The sequence below is a fragment of the Egretta garzetta genome, unplaced genomic scaffold (genome assembly GCF_000687185.1).
Source record: "Egretta garzetta isolate BGI_Z169 unplaced genomic scaffold, ASM68718v1 scaffold213, whole genome shotgun sequence".
Lineage (NCBI taxonomy): Eukaryota > Metazoa > Chordata > Aves > Pelecaniformes > Ardeidae > Egretta > Egretta garzetta.
Genome location: NW_009259242.1, coordinates 235885 through 256056, shown reverse-complemented (window position 1 = coordinate 256056; position 20172 = coordinate 235885). Strand labels below are relative to the sequence as shown.

The 20172-nt window shown below is 38.6% G+C and overlaps 1 protein-coding gene across 1 annotated transcript in view; it reads left to right on the top strand.

Annotated features, from left to right (window-relative positions):
* The window catches only part of CA10 (carbonic anhydrase 10), a 204932-nt gene that overhangs the window by 32472 nt on the left and 152288 nt on the right, over positions 1-20172 (top strand). The window contains exon 2 of the mRNA XM_009636001.2: positions 6183-6257. Within this exon, the coding sequence (XP_009634296.1) occupies positions 6183-6257 (75 nt within the window). The remainder of the gene's footprint in view (positions 1-6182; positions 6258-20172) is intronic.

Here is a 20172-nt window from a genome sequence, read left to right as displayed (position 1 = left end):
TACTGTTTGGAATTCACAGCAGCAGTGGGAGCTTTTACACGTGGGGATGGTGGAAGAAGGATTTATAGAATTGGAAAGTATTAACTTAATGAAAGAGCATTTGCATGTTTTCTGAGCAAAACGTTATAAAAAAAAATCTGGCATAGCTGATGAAAGCATTTTATTTATTGATCCCTTTATAATCCTTTGTTTTCTTTTTCCTCCCTCATCGTATGGTGATGGATACAATGTAGGCTGCAATATTCATAAGCAGGCTAACTTTTCTTGTCCTGTAACTATCACTTATAAATGATGCTTTACATAGTGCCTGAAGTGTGTGTTGTTAGGTTCTTTTAATAGAAAAAGGCTGCATAAAAACATCTTAAATAATAGCTGCAATTATGTACAGACTTGTTTTAAACAAACTGAACATTAATTATAGAGGGCTGAATCTTCAGGAAATTGCATCTGCTTAGTTCCCCTGCTGTCAGGTCAGCTTTATACATGTGTATTCCATTTGCTTTAAGGGGCATTTCTTCTTGTGAGCCAAAAGCTGGTACTTGTATGACTGAAGATGTTGAAACTGATTATTTAGATTGAGTAAGTCTGTCTTCCCTCCAAAGTTTAGGCAACCCATCCTTGCGTTTAACAGCGTGCAAAATATCTGTATAAAATACAGCAATTAAAACTATTTGAAATAGTTAGAAAGTTTGTATATTACCTAAGATTCTGGAAACGTTGTTTAACAAAAAAGATTAAACCTTTTCTTATGGCCTTTTTGGTTTTTTTGAAACCATCCTGCACTGTTCTCTGTAGGGCTAATTTTTTATCAGAACACATGATCTTCTGAAACACTACAGGAAAATTCCTCTAATTTTAATTTCTGCGATAAGGCACAGCCATCTTGGATTACTTGTCAATTACTGAAGAAGATGCCGTGGGACTGATGAAGCTACTCAGAGTGAGCTATGGAGCTCTGAATGGGAAGTCAAATAGTATTACATAGCTGAGCAGCAGCTTCTGCTAGCTGGGAGAGAAAGAGGGTAAGGCCTATAAAGCCAGTAGTCTGTGGGACACAAAGGGTGGATATAGGTGAAGGTCACACCAGCATCTAATACCTTATAAATATATCTTTCATTTTCAGGGTTCACCACTGGAATAGCAGATCTGAGAATTTATTTTTCTTGTAGTAAGCACTATGCCATTTTCCTGTGAGTTTCATATCAAAGTATTAGCGCTGAATTAATGCTTTGCACTAAATTTATTATAGAACTATATGGCTCATAGTTGCAACTGACTTTCTTTTTAAGCTCATAACTATGCAGAAGAGGTAACAGTGATAAAAATGTTATCATGTATTTAATGCCAGGGCAAAACAAGCCAGGTTATCACAAGCAAGACTCTTAGGATGTAAGTTGAGTAGGGATAAGCATGCAGAGTGATTAATATAGCAATGAGAAGAGCTCAGATCAATAAAATTCAGATGAAAAAAGATTTTTTCCTAACTGCTGTGAGCCTGATTCTCCACAGTCTAGAATTTTTCATCTGTGTGAAATGGCAGTAAAGTGAATGGAGAATTCTGATCTGGCAGGATTCCACTCTTTGCTTCTGCTCAGATGTGAATGACATAAATGATGGCATCAGATACAAGCCTTTTTATCTTTATTTAAGTATAGAAAGTAAATAAGTAATTGTAGAACGACTTGGTTTATATCTTGCAAATAAGCATATTTACTGAGAGATATTTTGTATTAATTACAGTGTTTTATATTATGTCAGCATTAGCATTCCAACAGGATGCAGACCTCTGTGCTGCAAATTATGTGCAGACATTTGAGCATCTGCATCATATTTTAAAATAGTTTTACTGACTGAGCAGCGGCTTCTCTTTGAAACATAAGCCTACTCATTTTAACCTCTAAGCTAGATATAGTTAACTGATGACTTTACAGGGCATTGGCATCTTTTGCTGTTTGCATTTACTGTACATTTTTGTGATCCTGTACGATGCTGTTTCCCCATACATGGAAGCCACTAAGAAACTAAAATTGCCAACACGTTGCAGAATTTAGCCTGTAATTTTATGCTCCGCAATGAGACATACCTGCAATAATCTGACAAAATGAAAGCAACGCACGTCATCTCAGCGCCAAATAAATATCCTGTCTCCTCTACAGCAGCTGCAGTGAAAGAGATCTGACATAGTGGTGTTATATCAGCAGAGCTACTAATCTCAGATACTAGTGATTTCAGTACCGAGGGAGAGAATGCTGTCGCAAATGGAGGTCATTCAATATCCTCTAGCACTTTGGACAAACGTGGCATTTTGGACTGTCTCTAATGGCAGAATACAGTGCTGATGCTGACATTGCTGTTGCAGAACTACTTGTGCAGGTAATCTGCTCCTAACAGCAAAGTGTCTGGTCATATGGGCCTGTTTATTTTGGTGCCTTGCAGAAGCATCAATATTTCTTGGAAGCAAAAGGCATACTCTAGGTTTTAGTGGAGAAAACAGAAGTCTCTGATGTATCAGAAATGCGGGGTTTTTTTAGGTATTCAATCCTCATTAGGAATACAGAATTGCTTTCTAGACCTTTTGCCTCCTCAGTATCTTACATGACAGGTCATGCCAAAGAAAGGAGCTGCCATGGAGAAGCTGCAGTGTTGTCATAGGAACATGGGAGTATCAGAATCCACAAAGCAAGTACGCATTATGGTCCTCAAGGGGGAGAATTGCAATGAGAGCTACAATAGTTTAACTGAAATAAGAAGGATGCTGAGAGAGTTTTGCTATTTTCAGTGTCATGAGGTGGCCACATATGAAGAATCCTTTTCCTTGGCAACAATTTCTGAGCCATAAGGTTGAACCTGTTTACCCAGGCATAGTGCCATTCTGTCAGATGGGCATTGATACACCAATTGTAGAGACCCTGTGTTGTACGTGCATCAGGTGTAAGTGTCCCAGATAGGATTCCCAGCAAGGATTGTCCATATGTCTGTTCATTCTAATTTTATATTCCCTTGTTCCATTGCTAATCCAGCTATGGGTCTGATTATGTTTCAAAAATAGAGAACAGCTTTTTTCTCCTTTAATAAGACCTCTTGCCCACTTGCGTAACACAGATGTGAGTAATGGTTTAGGAGAAGTTTTTGGAAGACAAACTTTCTTCCCTGGCCTTACCAGACCGCCTCCTTCTGCATTCAGAGAAATGAGAGCTTTATAAATCTTTTTCCTTTCTAAGCAAAGTCCCTGTAGGATCCGTCAGAGTAAATCTTTGGCACCAAGCTAGATTTTATATGCACAGTAGAGTGGAAATCTGTGTTCAATCACTCTCTGCACTATTTTACAGGCTGTTTTGCCTGAACTGGTATAAAACATTGAGGTTTCAGGGTTCAAGAAAGAGCATGGCACGGGGGATTGTCTCCCTAGCTGCTCTCTCACAACAACCACCTGCCTTTCCTCTTGATTTCCTCAATGGCCTCAGTTTTCTGTAAATCAGCAGGACTCCCAGCATCGCTGTTGCCCTACCTTAGATATTTTACATGGCTATAGCACAACAACTTATTTTGCTTGTTGCACTCCTTGTTATGTGTTTCATTTTCATGTGTATTGAAGAGATAAAGATCTGGTATCTGTGGAATGTGAAGAGCAATGACAGGTCATGCTCTTCTCTGATAGCTGAAGCAGTTGCACAGGCATCCAATTATTTAGTACAAAGCTTTGATAATCTAATTTTCTTGTTCATCTCATGCAGTCTGTTCCATACTAATGCAGCAAATTTGAAAAAATATGACAAAAGTCTTAGTTTTCCTGATACTCCTTTTGGAATTAGCTTTACTAAGTGTTGGGGCAACACACTGAAGCAGAGCTGCAGAGCCAGCCTCTTTTGATTTTGGTTTAATTTAAACTCTGAATAATGGATTATTTTTGATTCTGAACCTGGCACGGATCATTTAGATTGGCCACAGAGTAGGCAAAAGCGATATATTTTTCGATTGTATACATTTCTATGAATGCTGACAGTAAGCAGTTGCATTTGAAAATCCCCATCCTCCCTGAAGTCTTCCTAACTTACTTCTATCTACATACATACTTTATTCACCCATTTTTGAAATGCAGCTGCCTCTGGTTGGCTGAACCAGTTTTACCTGTGTATGTTACTACAAGATGCAACTTTAATGCAATGTAATTTTCTGGGAAATTTTAAGTAGAAGAATGACTGCTGTGCTTTGTTGGGACTCACTTATTAGTATCCTCTCCTATTGCTGAAGCATCCTGAAATCTTGAAGGACTTCTGTTAAGTCTCAACCAGTGCCGAGATCCAAAAAATTGCAGTTCAGGCTGGATATGAATATTTTGCTGCTCAGATATTTTGATTTTGGGTTGTGATTTACCATTTTCCAAATGTTTGCATAGTGCAGTCCAGCACAACAAAGCCATACACAGTTTGAGTTCTCTAGGCAATGGTATTAAAGATAAAATAATGACGGTAATGTCATCTGCAAACTGTAAAGACTGCACAGTGGAATAGTCCTCTCAGTTTAACATGTCACCATTCAGTTAATTGTACGAGCATCAGTACTGGAAGGAGAAATCTGCATCCACACATACCCCATTACACTAGTGCGTCTGGATTTCTGCTCAAGCAGAGTGTTGGTCCTTCTGTCAGTATGTGCAATTAACTTTAGCTTCACTTTTGTTTCTGCAATTTACAGCCAGTTAAATCATAAATACTGTTTTGTAACTCATAGAACAGTATGTAATGGTCCTCATCTTGCATCCTTTTTAGTCTGAATGTCACATCCTCTTTGTAATTTTTAATGACAGCAACAATTTTTATTATATTGCTGGAACTTTTCCCAGGGTAATTGTGTCTTTTGTATATAATATGTGATCTAGAATTGAAACTGCAGCAGAAAGCTGCTAAATCCAGCATCTTCTGAACCTGCATATTTATGTTAAAAAATTCTTGGACCTAGTGCAAGAGACTGAAAGTATTGTATAAAACAAAACCAACCCAAAATTTAAGCTAACGATACACAAGGTAGCTGAGCTTTCTGTAGCTCACTGAAAGAGAATTGAAAAAAGAATTGAAAATAGAAAATACAAGTGAAGGCAGAACATATTTGCATATCAGCTCTGATCTGCTATCTTATGGAAATCAACTGCACGTTTGTCTTGCTGTGTGTCTGTATGCCCTTTGAAAGTATTTCCAATTAACAGCGATTTTACATTTTGACCAGAAAATTTGCTCCAGTTCTGTTTTCCCTCAAGACAAAGAGAAGTAATGACCTTATGAGTAGCAAACTGACTGATCAAGACCTTTCTGCTCTTGGCTTTTCAGGAGTTTAGAGAAGTCATTTAAGCAACAATCTCATCAGGGGCAAACGTTATCCAAAGCTTAGATTTCTATTGTTACAGCCTTCGGAATATTGCTCAAAGAAACCTTCCATTGTGTAACTGCACTGTGCTATCAAACGCAGCTGTAATAGAGTTGCATGTCACCTATGCATAACAGAATCAAGTACCTTGCCTAGCTACCAGGACGACTGTAGTGGCAGATAAGTAGCAGGCGCTACATTGCAGACAAAGACGACAGCAGAAAAAAAACTTCTATTCCTGCCTCAGCATTATAGCATAAGCCAGTATTTGCGAAGCGATGGGCTATGCATTTCTGTTCTGGTTTTGGAACTCAGAGCCCATGGGATGAGAGAAGCAGTTATAGACACAGCTATTGCCTGTGGTTCACTCTGTCACTTCTTCCCATTCTAAGTGAGAGATTATTGGAGAACTTGGGAAAGGAAGGGGAGAAACTGCTTTTCAGTCCATCAACCTGGACTCAGATATTGACTACTGTATATGAGCGCGCTCTTCTCTGCATTTTTATCCCATACTGAATTTATGGATGGCACAGAAACCATCAATAGTGCTACAGATCCTCATTTTCTACCTGAATTTTTAAGTTTAGTGATCAGTTCTTCAGAAGCTGAGTATGTTTTACTGCATGAGATACAGGGACAAGGTCCTCTAAGATACAAATGTTTAGCAAAATTCAATAAATTGAATAAACGTCACTTCAGAACTTGAGGAATGGCTCTTCTGTAGAAGGTGATACCTTGTTTAGAGTTTCCAAAGTTTATGTCATTAAACATTTCATATGCCTTGCCTTAATTTTACTGTTTCTTTGATTTTTTCTTTCTAGCTCAACAAAATTCACCAAAAATCCATGAAGGCTGGTGGGCTTATAAGGAGGTGGTCCAGGGAAGCTTTGTTCCAGGTAAGTGTACTGGTTTTTATTAAATATTTTTCACTGGAATTAATAGAGTTGGGTTTGGGGGAGATTTTTTGGGTTTGTTTTTTTTTATCCATTGGAAAGATTTGAAGTACACAAGTACCCAGCATCACATTACAGTGAAGCATGGAAAGGTTTTTGTCAATACATCGTCCAAAAGACCGTGGCTGTTTTCCAGGAAAGAAATCACTTTGATGACATTCTTGGTTTCTCCCAGTAATACTAACATGATGCAGCTTTGTGAATGTGTGTGTTCTGTGTATAGAAAAGAGAAAGGGAGGATTGAAAAGCACTCTGTTAACTTGATGAATTTAATTATCTGATGCAGCACTTCTAGATAATCCCATTTCTAGAAATTTAAGAGTATTTTAGGAAAGGAACCTAACTGAAACATGAACCTAACATGTAAGTTTCACTGATTTTTGTTTTGGAAACAAGAAACTTTTTTTTTTTTCTGACCTACATTTGACACCTGATCTCTTTGTGCTCCCCTTCTTTAAATTATTTTATTCTTTCTTTCAAACAGAATTATTTTATTGGGTCTTAACTATTCCATTTGACTAGATGCTTCCACTTCGGAGTCAGGCACCTTTAGCAACCTCCATTTTCTGTTCAGTTGTGGAGCTGATTTGACATTACATTCCTCATTCAGTATATACAGAAACATTCAGTGATTATTTTGTTCGGTATGTTTTCAGTGCAATTGGGATGAATATGCATTGATTTATGTATATTAGCTATATATTATAAGCTAAAGTAGTGCTTCAAGTTCTGTCATAAACACACCATGAAAATTGCTACATGAACTTTATCTCCTCAAAGTACTAGAAAATATTACTTGGCCATTGTGTGATCTATTCCTAGGAATCTGTAGATGTGATCTATCATCAGATATTTTCACTGTTGTAACAACAGTTGCAATCTGACAGTCATTCAAAATATCCAAAATGCTGATTTACCTTAAGCAGAATACTGGGGCAAATGAGATGAAATATTTTGACCCACAAGTTTCAGGCACTGAAATTCTTGTGAAAAGCACATGTGAAAATCAACATCTACAAGCTGGAAGCTTAACCGTGAGAAATTTGGGCTTGGGAACATCCTTAGAAGATTAATGAAGAATCATCATGACTCAAACCTTCAAGAAGGAAGACCTTATAGACTAGCGTGGAGAGACACCTCCTTTCTTAGAGAACCCTGAATTACCCATACATGTTGAATATCTGACTAACCTAGCACACAACCTCAAGAACTGGTCCAGCAGGACAATTATGAACAGCTTGCTGTAGTGGCCATGCAGAAAGCAAGGGTAATCTGGGAGCACCTTTCTTGCAGACTGTCATGTTTCTTTCAGGTTCAACTCTGCAACCTGTAAGTCTCAGCAGACGAAAGAAATCCCATGAATTTTTACAGAACAAACAACTAATTTTTTTCAGCAGCACCTAGAGTTTGGAGTCTTTTGAAAACCATATTTAAAGCATTTAAAGGATGCATTTTATGGTTATGAACTCAGACTAACACATCACAAAGGATATGTTAGTGCATATTAAGTTTATCCATAATGTTAGCAGTCACATATCAGATCTCGCATGAGATGCTAATTAGCACCTGAGAGGTGATAGCTGTGAGGCAGTCTGAGGAGCTTTAGCTGAAGTTGCTGACTGATGTGCACTGAAGCAAACAGCTATAGCCATCTGCTAAGATGTTTCCTTTCCACAGCTGCTTGTCCTGTCCCAGGGCTGGAAGTTACCACCCCCAAAGATATGAGAAAGGAATATTTGTCCAAGACTGTCACTGCAGTTCAAAACTGGCATCTCAACTAATATGATTGACATGAATACTGCTCTTTAGCTGCTTGGGGGAGCAACCACAGGCATAGAGATGACTAATTGGGGGTAATAGCATTGTAAAACACTCCAGGATGAGTTGCTAGAGTTTGTCTGTCACAGCTTTGGCTGTGTGAATACTTTTCGCCTACTTCAAAGGAAAGTCACTGTCTTTCTTTGAACTATCACTTCTTCTTTCATGTATAGTTGTGTAAGAATGCATTTAAGAGTGTATCACAATACGCCTAGGTTAGACTATGCCATTCTTAAGGTTTTTTTGCTTAATACTCTGTTTTGGATGCATTTAAGTCAAGTCCTTACAAATGCTCCGGAGCCTGCGCAGATTGGTCATCGAGCAGTTCATAAAATCAATCATACTTCACTACATTCCCCAAATCCCAGACTCTCTATACGCTGGGATAGATTTTAGCAAAATTATTTTAAATCCTTTTCTAATGTAGTATGTTCATCTGGACACAGTTTTTTCCCCAGATTCTGGGATTCACCACTTAAATTACATGTTTTGGAACAGTGGCTTACAGTCACTGATGTGCACCTCACAGGCAGGAGAGGATGCAGGCAGACATAAGGTGCAAGGCCCATCGCACTGTCTTTCCCAACTTCCCTTCTTGTGCTGCTCAACAGAGAAGAGAGCAATGGTGACTGATGGGTTCTCTCACTAAGTAATGGTGGCTCAGGTCTGTCTTAGTGCCAAGCCTTGCAAGTGAAGGAGCAGAGTTGTCAAGCGCAGGACGGAAGGTGCATCAGTGGCTGGATCTGTGTATAGACTAGTGATGCATAAAACACTCTCCCATCTCACACCTTTTCTAAAAGCAAAGAATTGCTCTTATAATTTAAATCATGTAGGCAAACAAAATAGAAAGTAGTGCTTTAAAATGTTAATTGAATGCAAATCAGGTTCCAAATTAAACTTCAGGGAATGTTCAAGGATGAAGAATGAATACTTTTCTTTATGCGTGGCGATTTGCATAATAATCAAATAATCTATATTATTACATACTTTCACTACATAGATGTTTTCTGGTATAGAATATCAAAGTAGTTCATGATGGGTTAAAATACATTTAAATAAGCTTTTTTTATATCTTGCTTGGCTGAGTTTTGCTGTGACTATGAATATGTTCTGTCACTGAAGTAGCACAAACATTTTCAGGGTGGCAAAGGCAATAATATTTCAAACTATTCCATAACATTTCCTTCAAATAGATGTGCATAACCTTTGATATTGTTGTGTGTCTGATTGTATTGATTCTCTTACTAATGCTCCTTGTTTTTTCATAGCATCATAAAAGTGGGCTTTGGTAAGCATAAAATATCAAGATGGTTAAATCTAATTTGTGATCACGGAACTCACTTGCCAAAACTCCATCCTCTTACTGAAACTTTGGACGACATGTTAATATGAAGGCATAAATGTTTCTTGCCCTGAGACAAGACACTGTCTTCATGACCCTTACTGAATGATACCAAGTCTAAAGTTACTTTACAAGGTGATAGTGCTAATCTTAGCTAAGAGGAGGAAGTCCATCGCTACCAAATAGCAAGTGAACTTTGCTGAAGGAGCAGATAATCCTGGAGGTATTTAAAAGAAGGATAGATGAGGTGCTTGGGGGCATGGTTTAGTGGTGGGATGTCAGGGTTAGGTTAAAGGTTGGACTCAATGATCTTAAAGGTCTTTTCCAACCAAAGCGATTCTGTGATTCTATGATAATGTTGTTCTTTTTCCTTATGATAAAGGTTGTAAACCAACTTAATTCCAGATGGATCTATATCCACTACGATTCGTTATTGGCTACAGATCAAAGGCTACCTGTTTCCCTGAGATGAGAAATCCTCTGTTGATAGTTACTTTCACAACTCATTTTACTATAAAAGGGAAGAGACTGCTAAAGTTTGATAATGCTGCTCTTGCCTTTTGCAAGGATCATGTTGATGGGATTATACCCTAACATAGACCAGCTAGGAAAGCTATGCTGGCTCAAAAGGAACATAGGGGCAGTGTTTGTGAAGCACTGAGAAACTCCCTCCAAGGAGGAAATACATGGATTTGATAATGATTTACAAGGAAACAGAAGCCTGAAACAATTGACAGTCTTGGTCATGAGTGCCAAAACCTGATTTTAAACTTCCTGCTATCACCGTGTGCTTTTGTTAAGGCCCACACAGGCAGTTCAAGTGTCCCTAGTTTCTCCTGTGTGGGCTTTTTTAAACCAAATTTCTTTATGTACATGTCCAAAAATAACCCTTGATGGGCAGGTCACTAAGAACCATGAGCTGTTTGTCCATGGCCTGAAACTGAGAGATAGGAAACTTCAAACACAAACACATCTTAAATTTGTCCTGGTTTTGGCTGGGATAGAGTTCATTTTCTTCCTAGTAGCTGGCATAGCGCTGTGTTTTGGATTTAGTATGAGAAGAATGTTGATAACACACTGATGGTTTAATTGTTGCTAAGTAGTCCTTACACCAAGTCAAGGCCTTTTCAATTTCCCCTGCTCTGCCAGGGGCACAAGCAGCTGGGAGGGAGCACAGCCAAACTGGCCAGGGGGCTATTCCATACCGTATGACATCACGCTCAGTTTATAAGATGGGGGGGAGTTGGCTGGGGGTAGCAATCGCTGCTCAGGGGCAGGCTGGGCATTGGTTAGTGCATCACTTCTTTTGTATATTTTGTATGATCTCTTACCCTTATTATTATTCTTTTCCTCTGCTGTTTTATTAAACTGTCTTTAACTCAACCCATGGGTTTTACTTTTTTTTCCTGTTCTCTCCCCCATCCCACTGGAGCGGGGTGAGTGAGAGAGCATCTGTGTGGTGTTCAAGTGCCTGCCAAGTTAAACCACAACAAACTTTCTGAAAAACTCATGTATTATGCCATCCTCTGAACACATAGGGGTCTATTTCATACGTTGAGACTGGTGATCACTTAGTTTGGCTGCCTAAATAATACAAACCATAAACCTGCCGATTGCTAATCCTGCCTTGCTCCCCTTTGTACTAACTCGAAAATTTCTTCTGGTCTTATTCTGGGACTTCAGGAGGCTGCAGCATCACTCACTGTCTGGTGCATTTTGCTTTTCAGTGAAAACAGCAGTGCTGTCTGAGCTACAGTGTTTTAAACAGTCTGCACACACTCTTCAAAATCATTCAGTCTGCTGCCGACTCTGAAGAATTAACCAGCCGTATATAATTATTTATTGGAACAATAATAGCAGTTTTTCTTTTAGAAAGCAATATATTGGAACACTTCATTTCTTCAGGGTGATAGAGTATAGATTCTGGAAATCATTCACTTATTGATTGAGACTTAGGCTAGTATGTATAATATTTCAGCTTTGGTTGTCAGTTAAAGATAGCTTGAAGGAAATATATTTTGTACCAAATATTTTCTTGGTTTCTTACATCCTTTGGTGATTCTGCAAAACCTGACTGTTTACAAATCATGTAACTGGAAAGGGAGCTAGATTTTTTTGTATTATTAGATGGGAGTTAACTATAATTAAAATGTAAAACCATTGTCTCACTTTTCAGTGAATTGTTGATACAATTCATTATTTTAAAATGGCAAGGAACAGATGAGTTGCCTGCTTTTAATTTGGAAAAAGAAAGGAACACTATTGAGGGAGACATTTGATGGCTTCAGTTCTAATGCAAATATGGCAACATTTGCTCATCTTCATATGAATTGTAACCAAATTATAGCATTGAGCTTGAGACACTCTCACATTAGTAGTAGTGCTGTACTTAATGAGACTATCAGAATGAGCCTGTAATTTTGAATCTTCCATAAAAATGTAGAGAGGCTGGTTAGAGAGTGACTCACACCTCAAAGGTTTGATTTATCCCTGAACTTAAACATGAAAAAAAGTGGAATTTAGCATATTAGGATCTGAGTATGGTTCTACATAATACTGTACCTTCACAAGGAAGTACAATTCCATGTGCTATAACTTGGTCTCCAGGTTTAGTCAACATTCAGTCTTATTGAAAGAGTTTTACGGGTACTATGTCTGAATGAAAGTGGAGTTTTCCAAGTTAATGATTTCATGGGTTAGATTTTGCTGACAAAGCCTCCAATGCTCCTGTTACATGGATACTCACATTTTAACTGGGAGATGAAATACCCCCTGGCAAGTCAGTGATACAACTGAGAGAACCATGCCTTACTCTTTATAACAAGAAGTGTATTTAACAATCTTAATCGTCTCTGATCATGCAATGCTTTAAGCAAATAAAAAAACTGAGGGTTTTTTAATGAATTTACCTGATTTTAATACAAATGTGAATCTGCTTGCTTTCATGAATAGATAGAGAAATAATGCAAGATACCATGTTTGAGTGATCTGCAATGTTCTCCTTCAACAGCAATCATAGCAATAGTAGAAGAATCAAAGTTGATATAGATTGTGAAGATGTCTGTGTGAGAAATGGGATTTGTTTTTTCATTTAGGAAAATGCTATGAGTGGCTGCTGAACAAAAGGGTCGATTTAATGACATGCTAGGATATGCACTAGGGGCGCCTTGCTTGTGTAATGGGCACATTCTTAGCAAGTTCAGGTGAGAGTACACAAGGTGTTCATTCATCTGGCTGTCATCCAGCAGCCTTCTTTCTGTCCAGTAATTCTTAGTAATTAAGCAGGATTAAGGGTTTTGTTTTAAACACTTTGGTAGCGATCCTCCTCTCAGGTTGCAAACCAAGCTGAATCCTGAACTCTCATCTACCCTGTAAGAAGTGCAAAATGAACTTCAAAGGCATAAACCACTTTGGCTGATAGGACAGCCCTGTTTGCTGTAATTTCAGTTGGGCCATTTCTGTTGCCAGTGGCTAGCCCTTAGAAGGAGGTGCCAACAAGGATGGCTGCATTAACTAGCAATATGCTAGATTTTTTTTAGCTACATCCAACTTCTGCAATGGCTTCCCAGTATGCACAGGCAGTTTTCTTCTAATTGGTTCCTAGTTTCTAGCTGGCTTTGAATTACCTAGAAATCTCCCTAGAAGCTTTAGAAGCTTTCAGTGAGACTGTTTTCTGACTTAATAACTATGATCAGTCTCAAGCCAAGAAGAAAAACTGCTGCTTCAACTTTCTGAATGTCTTATCCAGAGATGCAAAGGTGATGGGCAGCAAGAGGTTTTTCAAAACTCCCTTTCTAAAGGGAATAAAAGGGAGTAACAAAAAGGAGGAAAGGGAGTAAAACCAGGAGATTGATGGGGTGCGTAGGTTAGTCACATTATGTTGTCAAGCTGCATCATAAAAGCTGTGATGGACTACATTAGGCCTAGTCATATCAGCTTCCTTCCCCTATTTATGGCCTGTGTACCTTTAACGTTCCAGTGGTGGGTAGTCAAAGCTCACGCCTAAGACAGTCAAAGGGAACCTACTGTCTGTAGATGCTCTATACTTGATTGTAATAGATAGAATGTTTCTTAATCAGAGGAAATAGCTTCAGCTTTTTATCACTTTCTCCATTAATTCTGTTTAGCAATGAAAGAAGACTAGAAAGAAACTTTGAGTCAATGCAGAGGAAGATGTACGGGACCACAGGACACCACACAGTGTAGTTTCCCAGGGCAGTCTGACTGTGGAGGAGGTCTCCTGGCAGAAGGGAATGAACTTAGAAGAGAGCAGCTCTGTACCTGGAAGCATGGACCTTCTCCCCTTCACAACACCTTGTGGCACTGTGATTGTGTTCCCACAGCCCCCTTCTCACTTGACTAAGGAGCCCAGGATTGGGGATCATCCTTTACAGGTGCTTTGGTTACCAGTGTGGAACTAAAAAAGTTTGTCTTCAGGTCCTTCCTACTCCTTTAAATGCCCATCTATGCAGTCCTTTTGATTGGAGTAAGTTACTGTCTTACATATGGCCTGTAGCTGCAACCATTTTTCAAACAGATCTCTGAATACTTTTTCCCCCCTAAGCTTCCTTCACTCCTTCAACAAAAGAAAGAAATTTTAGAAGGCAAACTATTTGAACTAACCACAGTGAAGAACACTGAAAATCTAAAATTTTAAACCTTGCCAGACTTGTGGTTGGACCACAGTTCTTTGCTAAAGTGGTCTCAGATCCCTTTCCCCTTAACTTCCTAATTATCTTTCTTGGGTGTGTTTTTTCCTCCTAAGTTATGATTAATATTCACAGAAGAAAAATTGCATGTAACAGATGTATCTTGGACTTTGCCTCATTATTATGACAGGACCAAATGATTCAAGTTGTCTTCCTGTCTATTTCTAGCCTCAGTCAGGCACTGCAAAGGTCAAGCCTTCCCTTTATAACAAATACTGCATTGGATAGCATGTTGCCTCTTGCTGCGTTACCAGCTGTCTAGTACCTCTCCGGCTGAACCGTTAGGTTTCTCCTGCTAGGACACAAGCAGTATCCCCCTTCTACTTCAGTAATGTGCTAATATGGAAGACCTTCAAGACAGTAACCTGCAGATCCTTGTCAATTATTGTACCTCACACTTGCTGTTAGGTTATACGCCAATTTTAAGGATAGCAGTGCTCCAATTACTTTTTATGCAGTTGAAAGTCTTTTTTCCCCCTATCCTGAAGTGGTTGCTGTTCACCTTGCAATGACACTAGCATAAGTCATAAAAAGAAAGAACAATTAAGTAACACTAATTCTTTGAGACAGCTGTACTTGGTAGGGCTACCACTGCATGGATGATGGCTTCTAGCTACAAGGAATTTTAAGAGATGGTGGTTACCATTTGGGCATTTGTATCCTCAAACAGGAGAACAGAGATCAGTATCCAAAAGATCTGCTGTCCTACATATTGTAGAGTCTAGTCATTACAGAGTCTTGAAGACCTGCAGTTACTGTTGGTTAAGTAACTGCTATTTCTGCAAATTTAATGCAATATAGTTTTTTTAAATACTAACCCAGCCCACTTTGAACTTGTTAAAAGTGAAAACCCAGCAAGCCCACCTCTGTGGTCTTTCAAGGGTTCATCGTTCCATGATGAGCACATCCTCTTAAGTTTTTGCTTAAAAAAAGAAGGATCATTCCTGTGCAGGACCTTAGATGTATCATCAAAAGTTTGGAATAAAAATCTAAGGCTAATACTAGGAATCTTTCTTCTATTTGGTTCTTCACTGTGATCTAAAAGCAAAGGCAGGCATTCCAAGTATAGAAACTGATATATATAGGAAAAGGTTTATTGTATTCTTGACAAGCTAAGCATAAAACCACTTGAAACAGTGGTTTGTGACTAAGTCATTAATAACTGAAAGCTCCTTACTTTGAAGGATTGTTTGGGATAGTTCTAAGTGCCAGACAGCAAGGCTCCTCCGTGTTGGTGCTGCTGAGTGTATGTATTGGTATATTCAAGAAGTTTATTTTATCTTACACCTTGACAGGCTACTCTTCACATAATATCTTAGTAGCCCTTGTCACCCTTTGGCAGTAGACATTTTTATGGTATCCATGTCTTAGAGGAATAGAACTGAAGCACAGAGAAAACTGACAGAAGAATTAGTAGCTGCTCAGAGACCCAAGGAACTTTTCTAAGCTACTAATCCAAACTGGAAATGAGTAATGACATCTGCCATTGTTGATTACGTAAGGGAGAGGACTTGGAGCTTTGGCTATTAAATACCCTGTGGTAGTATTCTTTTTGTGTGTTTGTGTGCATGTGTTTACAAGACTGATAGTAGCAGTCTTCCCTCCCTACATTAAAAAAACCCTTTATAGATTTTTGTTGTATAGTGTAAAATAAGTTAGTGTCTTGTGGAGAAAGAAGTCACTGAGAATAACAAGGAACAGTATTTTTCTGTCCTAATAATGTTCTTCTGTAGTGCCATGTAATTGGACTTCAGAGAAGGGTTACAATGCTTCAGCTTATGTTTGCTTAGGTACTTCTCCGATAAGTCTGTACGGGATGAACTAGAACTGGAAAGGATCACAGTATAGCATAGAAATAGAGACAGTGAGTGCCGCTAAGAGTTGCCTCACCACTCCTCCTGTCATTATCCCACTTACAAAAAATGCTCTTGTAAAATGCTTTGATTGAAGAGAATGATATTTTAAGAGTACTACAATTACAGTTTGCAATTATCAATTAGGAATCCACCTCTTATTTCACTGAGACTATTTACATTGGGGTATTTTATGACTTCAGGGAGACTATTCCTGTTATATTGGTGATGAACCCAGCAGCACTGAGGACTTTATATTAATACAGCATGCAGTTTTCAATTAATGCATCTCATTCATTAGTACAATTTAGTGTCATTAGGGTAGAATTTGCCACTTCATACAGAGGAGAACGTGGTCACTGCAGATACGCCCTTATCTGTGGTTAAAAAAAAACTCTTGTGAAATAAGATCACACCACTACTTTATGTACGGTTACACAGAGTAACTCTGCTTGTTGTTCGTTGTCAATGTTCGTTTACTGTTACTCACAAAGAACTTCCCTGTAAAATCCTGTCCCCTGCCTAATGGAGAAAGAGGTCAAAAAGAAACAAGGCTATTATCCAAAGTATGCAAGTACTTTCCTCATAGACTGCTATGACTTAAGTTGTGGATATGGAATCAGAGAATTGTTATATCATGGTATTTATTCAGTAGCCTGCAAGAACTTTATTTCTGAAGTACCATGTCTGTGTACATGTAGGATTAGTTGGGCTCTTCAATTAGGGGATTGCTATTGACTTGATAGTCTGAAACCACTCATTTGTACTCAGTGAAAATTTCCTCCTCTTGTAACACTTCTGTAAAAAGGTCAGTTGTGAATTCACTGAACCATGAATCCATTGAACACACTCAGGAGCAAAATCCATGCTCATCATTTACCATGCCCGCCTGCCTATGAGTACGTGGAATTATTATTTGGAGAAGTTTTACTGCTGTTACTTACAGACATTAAAATACAGCTATCGTATAGCATCACCCCATCATGGTATTTCTGGGCACATGCTATTTGTGGTCATCGAGAGATTTACTATCTCTTACAAAGAACCTCACCATAAAATACAGTCACCTACTTAATGCATTTCCAGCTACCTGCTGGCCCTGCTCAGAGCTGTAAATCGCATTGTAGTTAATGACTCTGACCAAAGAAGGAAGCTTCCTGAATGTTATTGATTAAGTTTTTTTCTACTACTGAAAATATTACTTAAAATTGTCACTTTTTCCTTTCTGAATAGAGTGTGGTTTTATACTTAGGGCACTTTTTCATTTTGTATTTATAAAATGTACAAAAATGCATTAGTGTTTCCCGACCAAGCAGTCACCAACTTTATAGTCAGGACATAAACCCTGAAAATAACAGCATAACATCATAATGGGAAACCTGACAGGTCGTTAACTACAGCTGTGCAAATGGCACTGCTATAATTCACAAGTGCATGTAGACAACATCACAGCCTACAGCCTTTCAGTATCTGGTCGAAAGAGAAAAACATTGAAGTATATAGCACAAAATGATAACCAGCTTACACTGGAAGTTGTTCGCTTGACACCAGAGCACATTGCTGATAAGGTGTTCCACCCCAACAGAGGTGGTTCTTCAGGATGTTTTGATGACCTCCCCCTTATTTTTCTCTGGGTCTTTAATCTAGGAGTTTCAGTTATGGGGGCTGAGGTGAAGAATGAAGGTCTTTAAACAGAGAGATCATTTTACGAATACTAAATGGGATGTAGGTAAAGAAAGATGGATAAGGTGTGTTCAAGGCAACAGTATGGAGGCTGGGAGAGAAATAAATAACGAGCTTAGATACCTATGTCATCAGGCTAGTATGCCTAGTGTCCCTGTGCTGGTGATTAAAAAAGCAAAAACATGTTTCTGCAGATCCTTTGGAGAAACCCATGTCTTTTGGCTGACTAAAATGAAGTGCTGCAGCTTCCCCAACAAAGAAGCAACAGTAGGCAACAGGATGGGCACTGTGAACTTAGCAACCCTCCTTCATGTGCACTACCAGATTTTCCATTTCAAAGGCTCATTTTAATAGGGAAGAATGTTACATGATTATTTAGAGTGAAATTTCGGCATTATCTTATACTATGTTGTAACTTCAGAAGTGAGGAAGGAAGAAGGGTGGATGTACGCAGGCCAAGTAATAGCCAATTGCACGGCCACTGTGTTTCAATTTAAAAACAAACCCAAAGGTTGAAAAGCACTGACATTTCAATCAGATGGTGAGAAGATGAAATATGTCTTCCTTGCTTACAAGAAATACTTCGGTCGCATTGTGATAATGGCTCTGAAATCCAGGTGTTACTTTGTTTCTACACTAATTAGAAAGGGAGTCTGGCTGAAGTAGTCCCTACAAAAGCCAGCCACTGCCAGTTTTGAAAATCCTAGGTTATTACTTTTGTCTGAAAATAGGTCCCACTGAAAATAGTAGGATTTGCTTGCTGAGTCAGGTGCTACATCCCTTGAATAAGGACATCAGAAATTGATTCTTTAAAAAATAAATAATCCATATTTACAAGACTATTTCTTCTACAACGGTTTTATCTAAAACCATCTCTTTCGAACTTTTTAGCTGAAGTAAAATTACTTACACAGCTGTACAGTATAGCATCCATCTCTTCTAGAGTGTTTACACTGCAGCTGCATTAATAATGTGCTTTTTTGAGGATATCATGTTTTAATACTGCATCCTTTGTTTCTTGTAGAGGGGAGGGACTGAATGGAAAGAATAAACCTTTGTACCTGGGATTGTGCTAGTGTTACCGCAGCACTAACAGGTATAGGATGAACAGGAGGCTTGGTTCTGAGAGGAGCTGCTCCTTCGAATCTCAATCAGATGCAGTTAAAGCCATATCATGGGCCAGCTGCCCTTCTACAACATGATGGCTAATTCCCAGCTTTAGTCCCAATTTAGAACTGCAGGATTTAGCTGGTCTGTGTGACTCAGAGGATACAGCATATGACATAGGAGAAAGCATCTCAGATAATGTAGTCAACCTTTATGTTTTCAAACTAGGCTACACAGGCCATGGCTACAGAATACCCATTCACTACTGCATGTCAGGGCATTTCCCAGGAGTGAGTTCTGATTCCATTTTGCTTTTCCTATCCAGCAGCTGGGCATCTTAAATGGCTTTTCTTTCTAGTCTTAAATTAGGCTTTCTTAAAATAAAGAAGAAATAAATGACTGAAGTCTAATAGGATATGGCTGAAACACACACTGCATGGCCTTGGCAGGCTCTGTTATCCATACACTGACATCTTTAGAATTACCTGGTATTTTAATGTACATCTAAAATTGGTTAACAGGAGTATAAATTAAAGTAATAGAGAAACCAGTCTCTCAGGATTTTATTGCTCATTGTAATTTCACATTTATGGGCGTACTGCTTTGTGGCAAGACTTGTGGCTTTTTAGTTCTAGAGAGTAAAGTAGTAAGAAGATGGTGCCTCACGCAGAGCCTGGTGAAATCAGTGGAAGTCCTTCCACTTCACTCGAACAGGCTGTCTCAGGGCCATAGTCACATTTTCTCACTGTTGACTGCTTGGATCTAGTTTCCCAGTTAAGAACGCTGTCCAGTGCAAATTAATTTTTAGATAGACTTTTAAACACTGTATTCCAATTTATTTTACATTATTTTTCATGCAACTTCTATGCCTAGTTTAAGTAAAAAAATAATTAAGGGGGGGGAAAAGATGAAAATGAAAATTATGTACTTGTTGAGATACGAAATAAAAGTTCTGTGCAGAGATATGACTCTCTTCCTACACCTGTAACTCAGTGTAACCATAATGGAATTCTGAAGAGGACCAAAGGAAAAGAACTAATTAAAGTGGCAAAATTGCATTGAATTGGAAGACATGAAGCTCTTCTCCTGTATTAATGATGCTCAGGTTTCCATCTGTCTTACCATTGTTTCTCCTTTGTTGCTGATTCTGTAACTACTCTTTCCACAGCCGCCTTTGAATTAATAGTACTTTGGGCAGGCACAGATACATGCTTAAGGAAGGATACAGAGGTACAAGTAATATTTGTAGAAGATAACATAGAAACTCTCCCAGCTTGTTACATCAAGTCATAAGTATTTATATTTATTTGTATCCATTAATTATAAGAAGCACTTTACCATTTGCC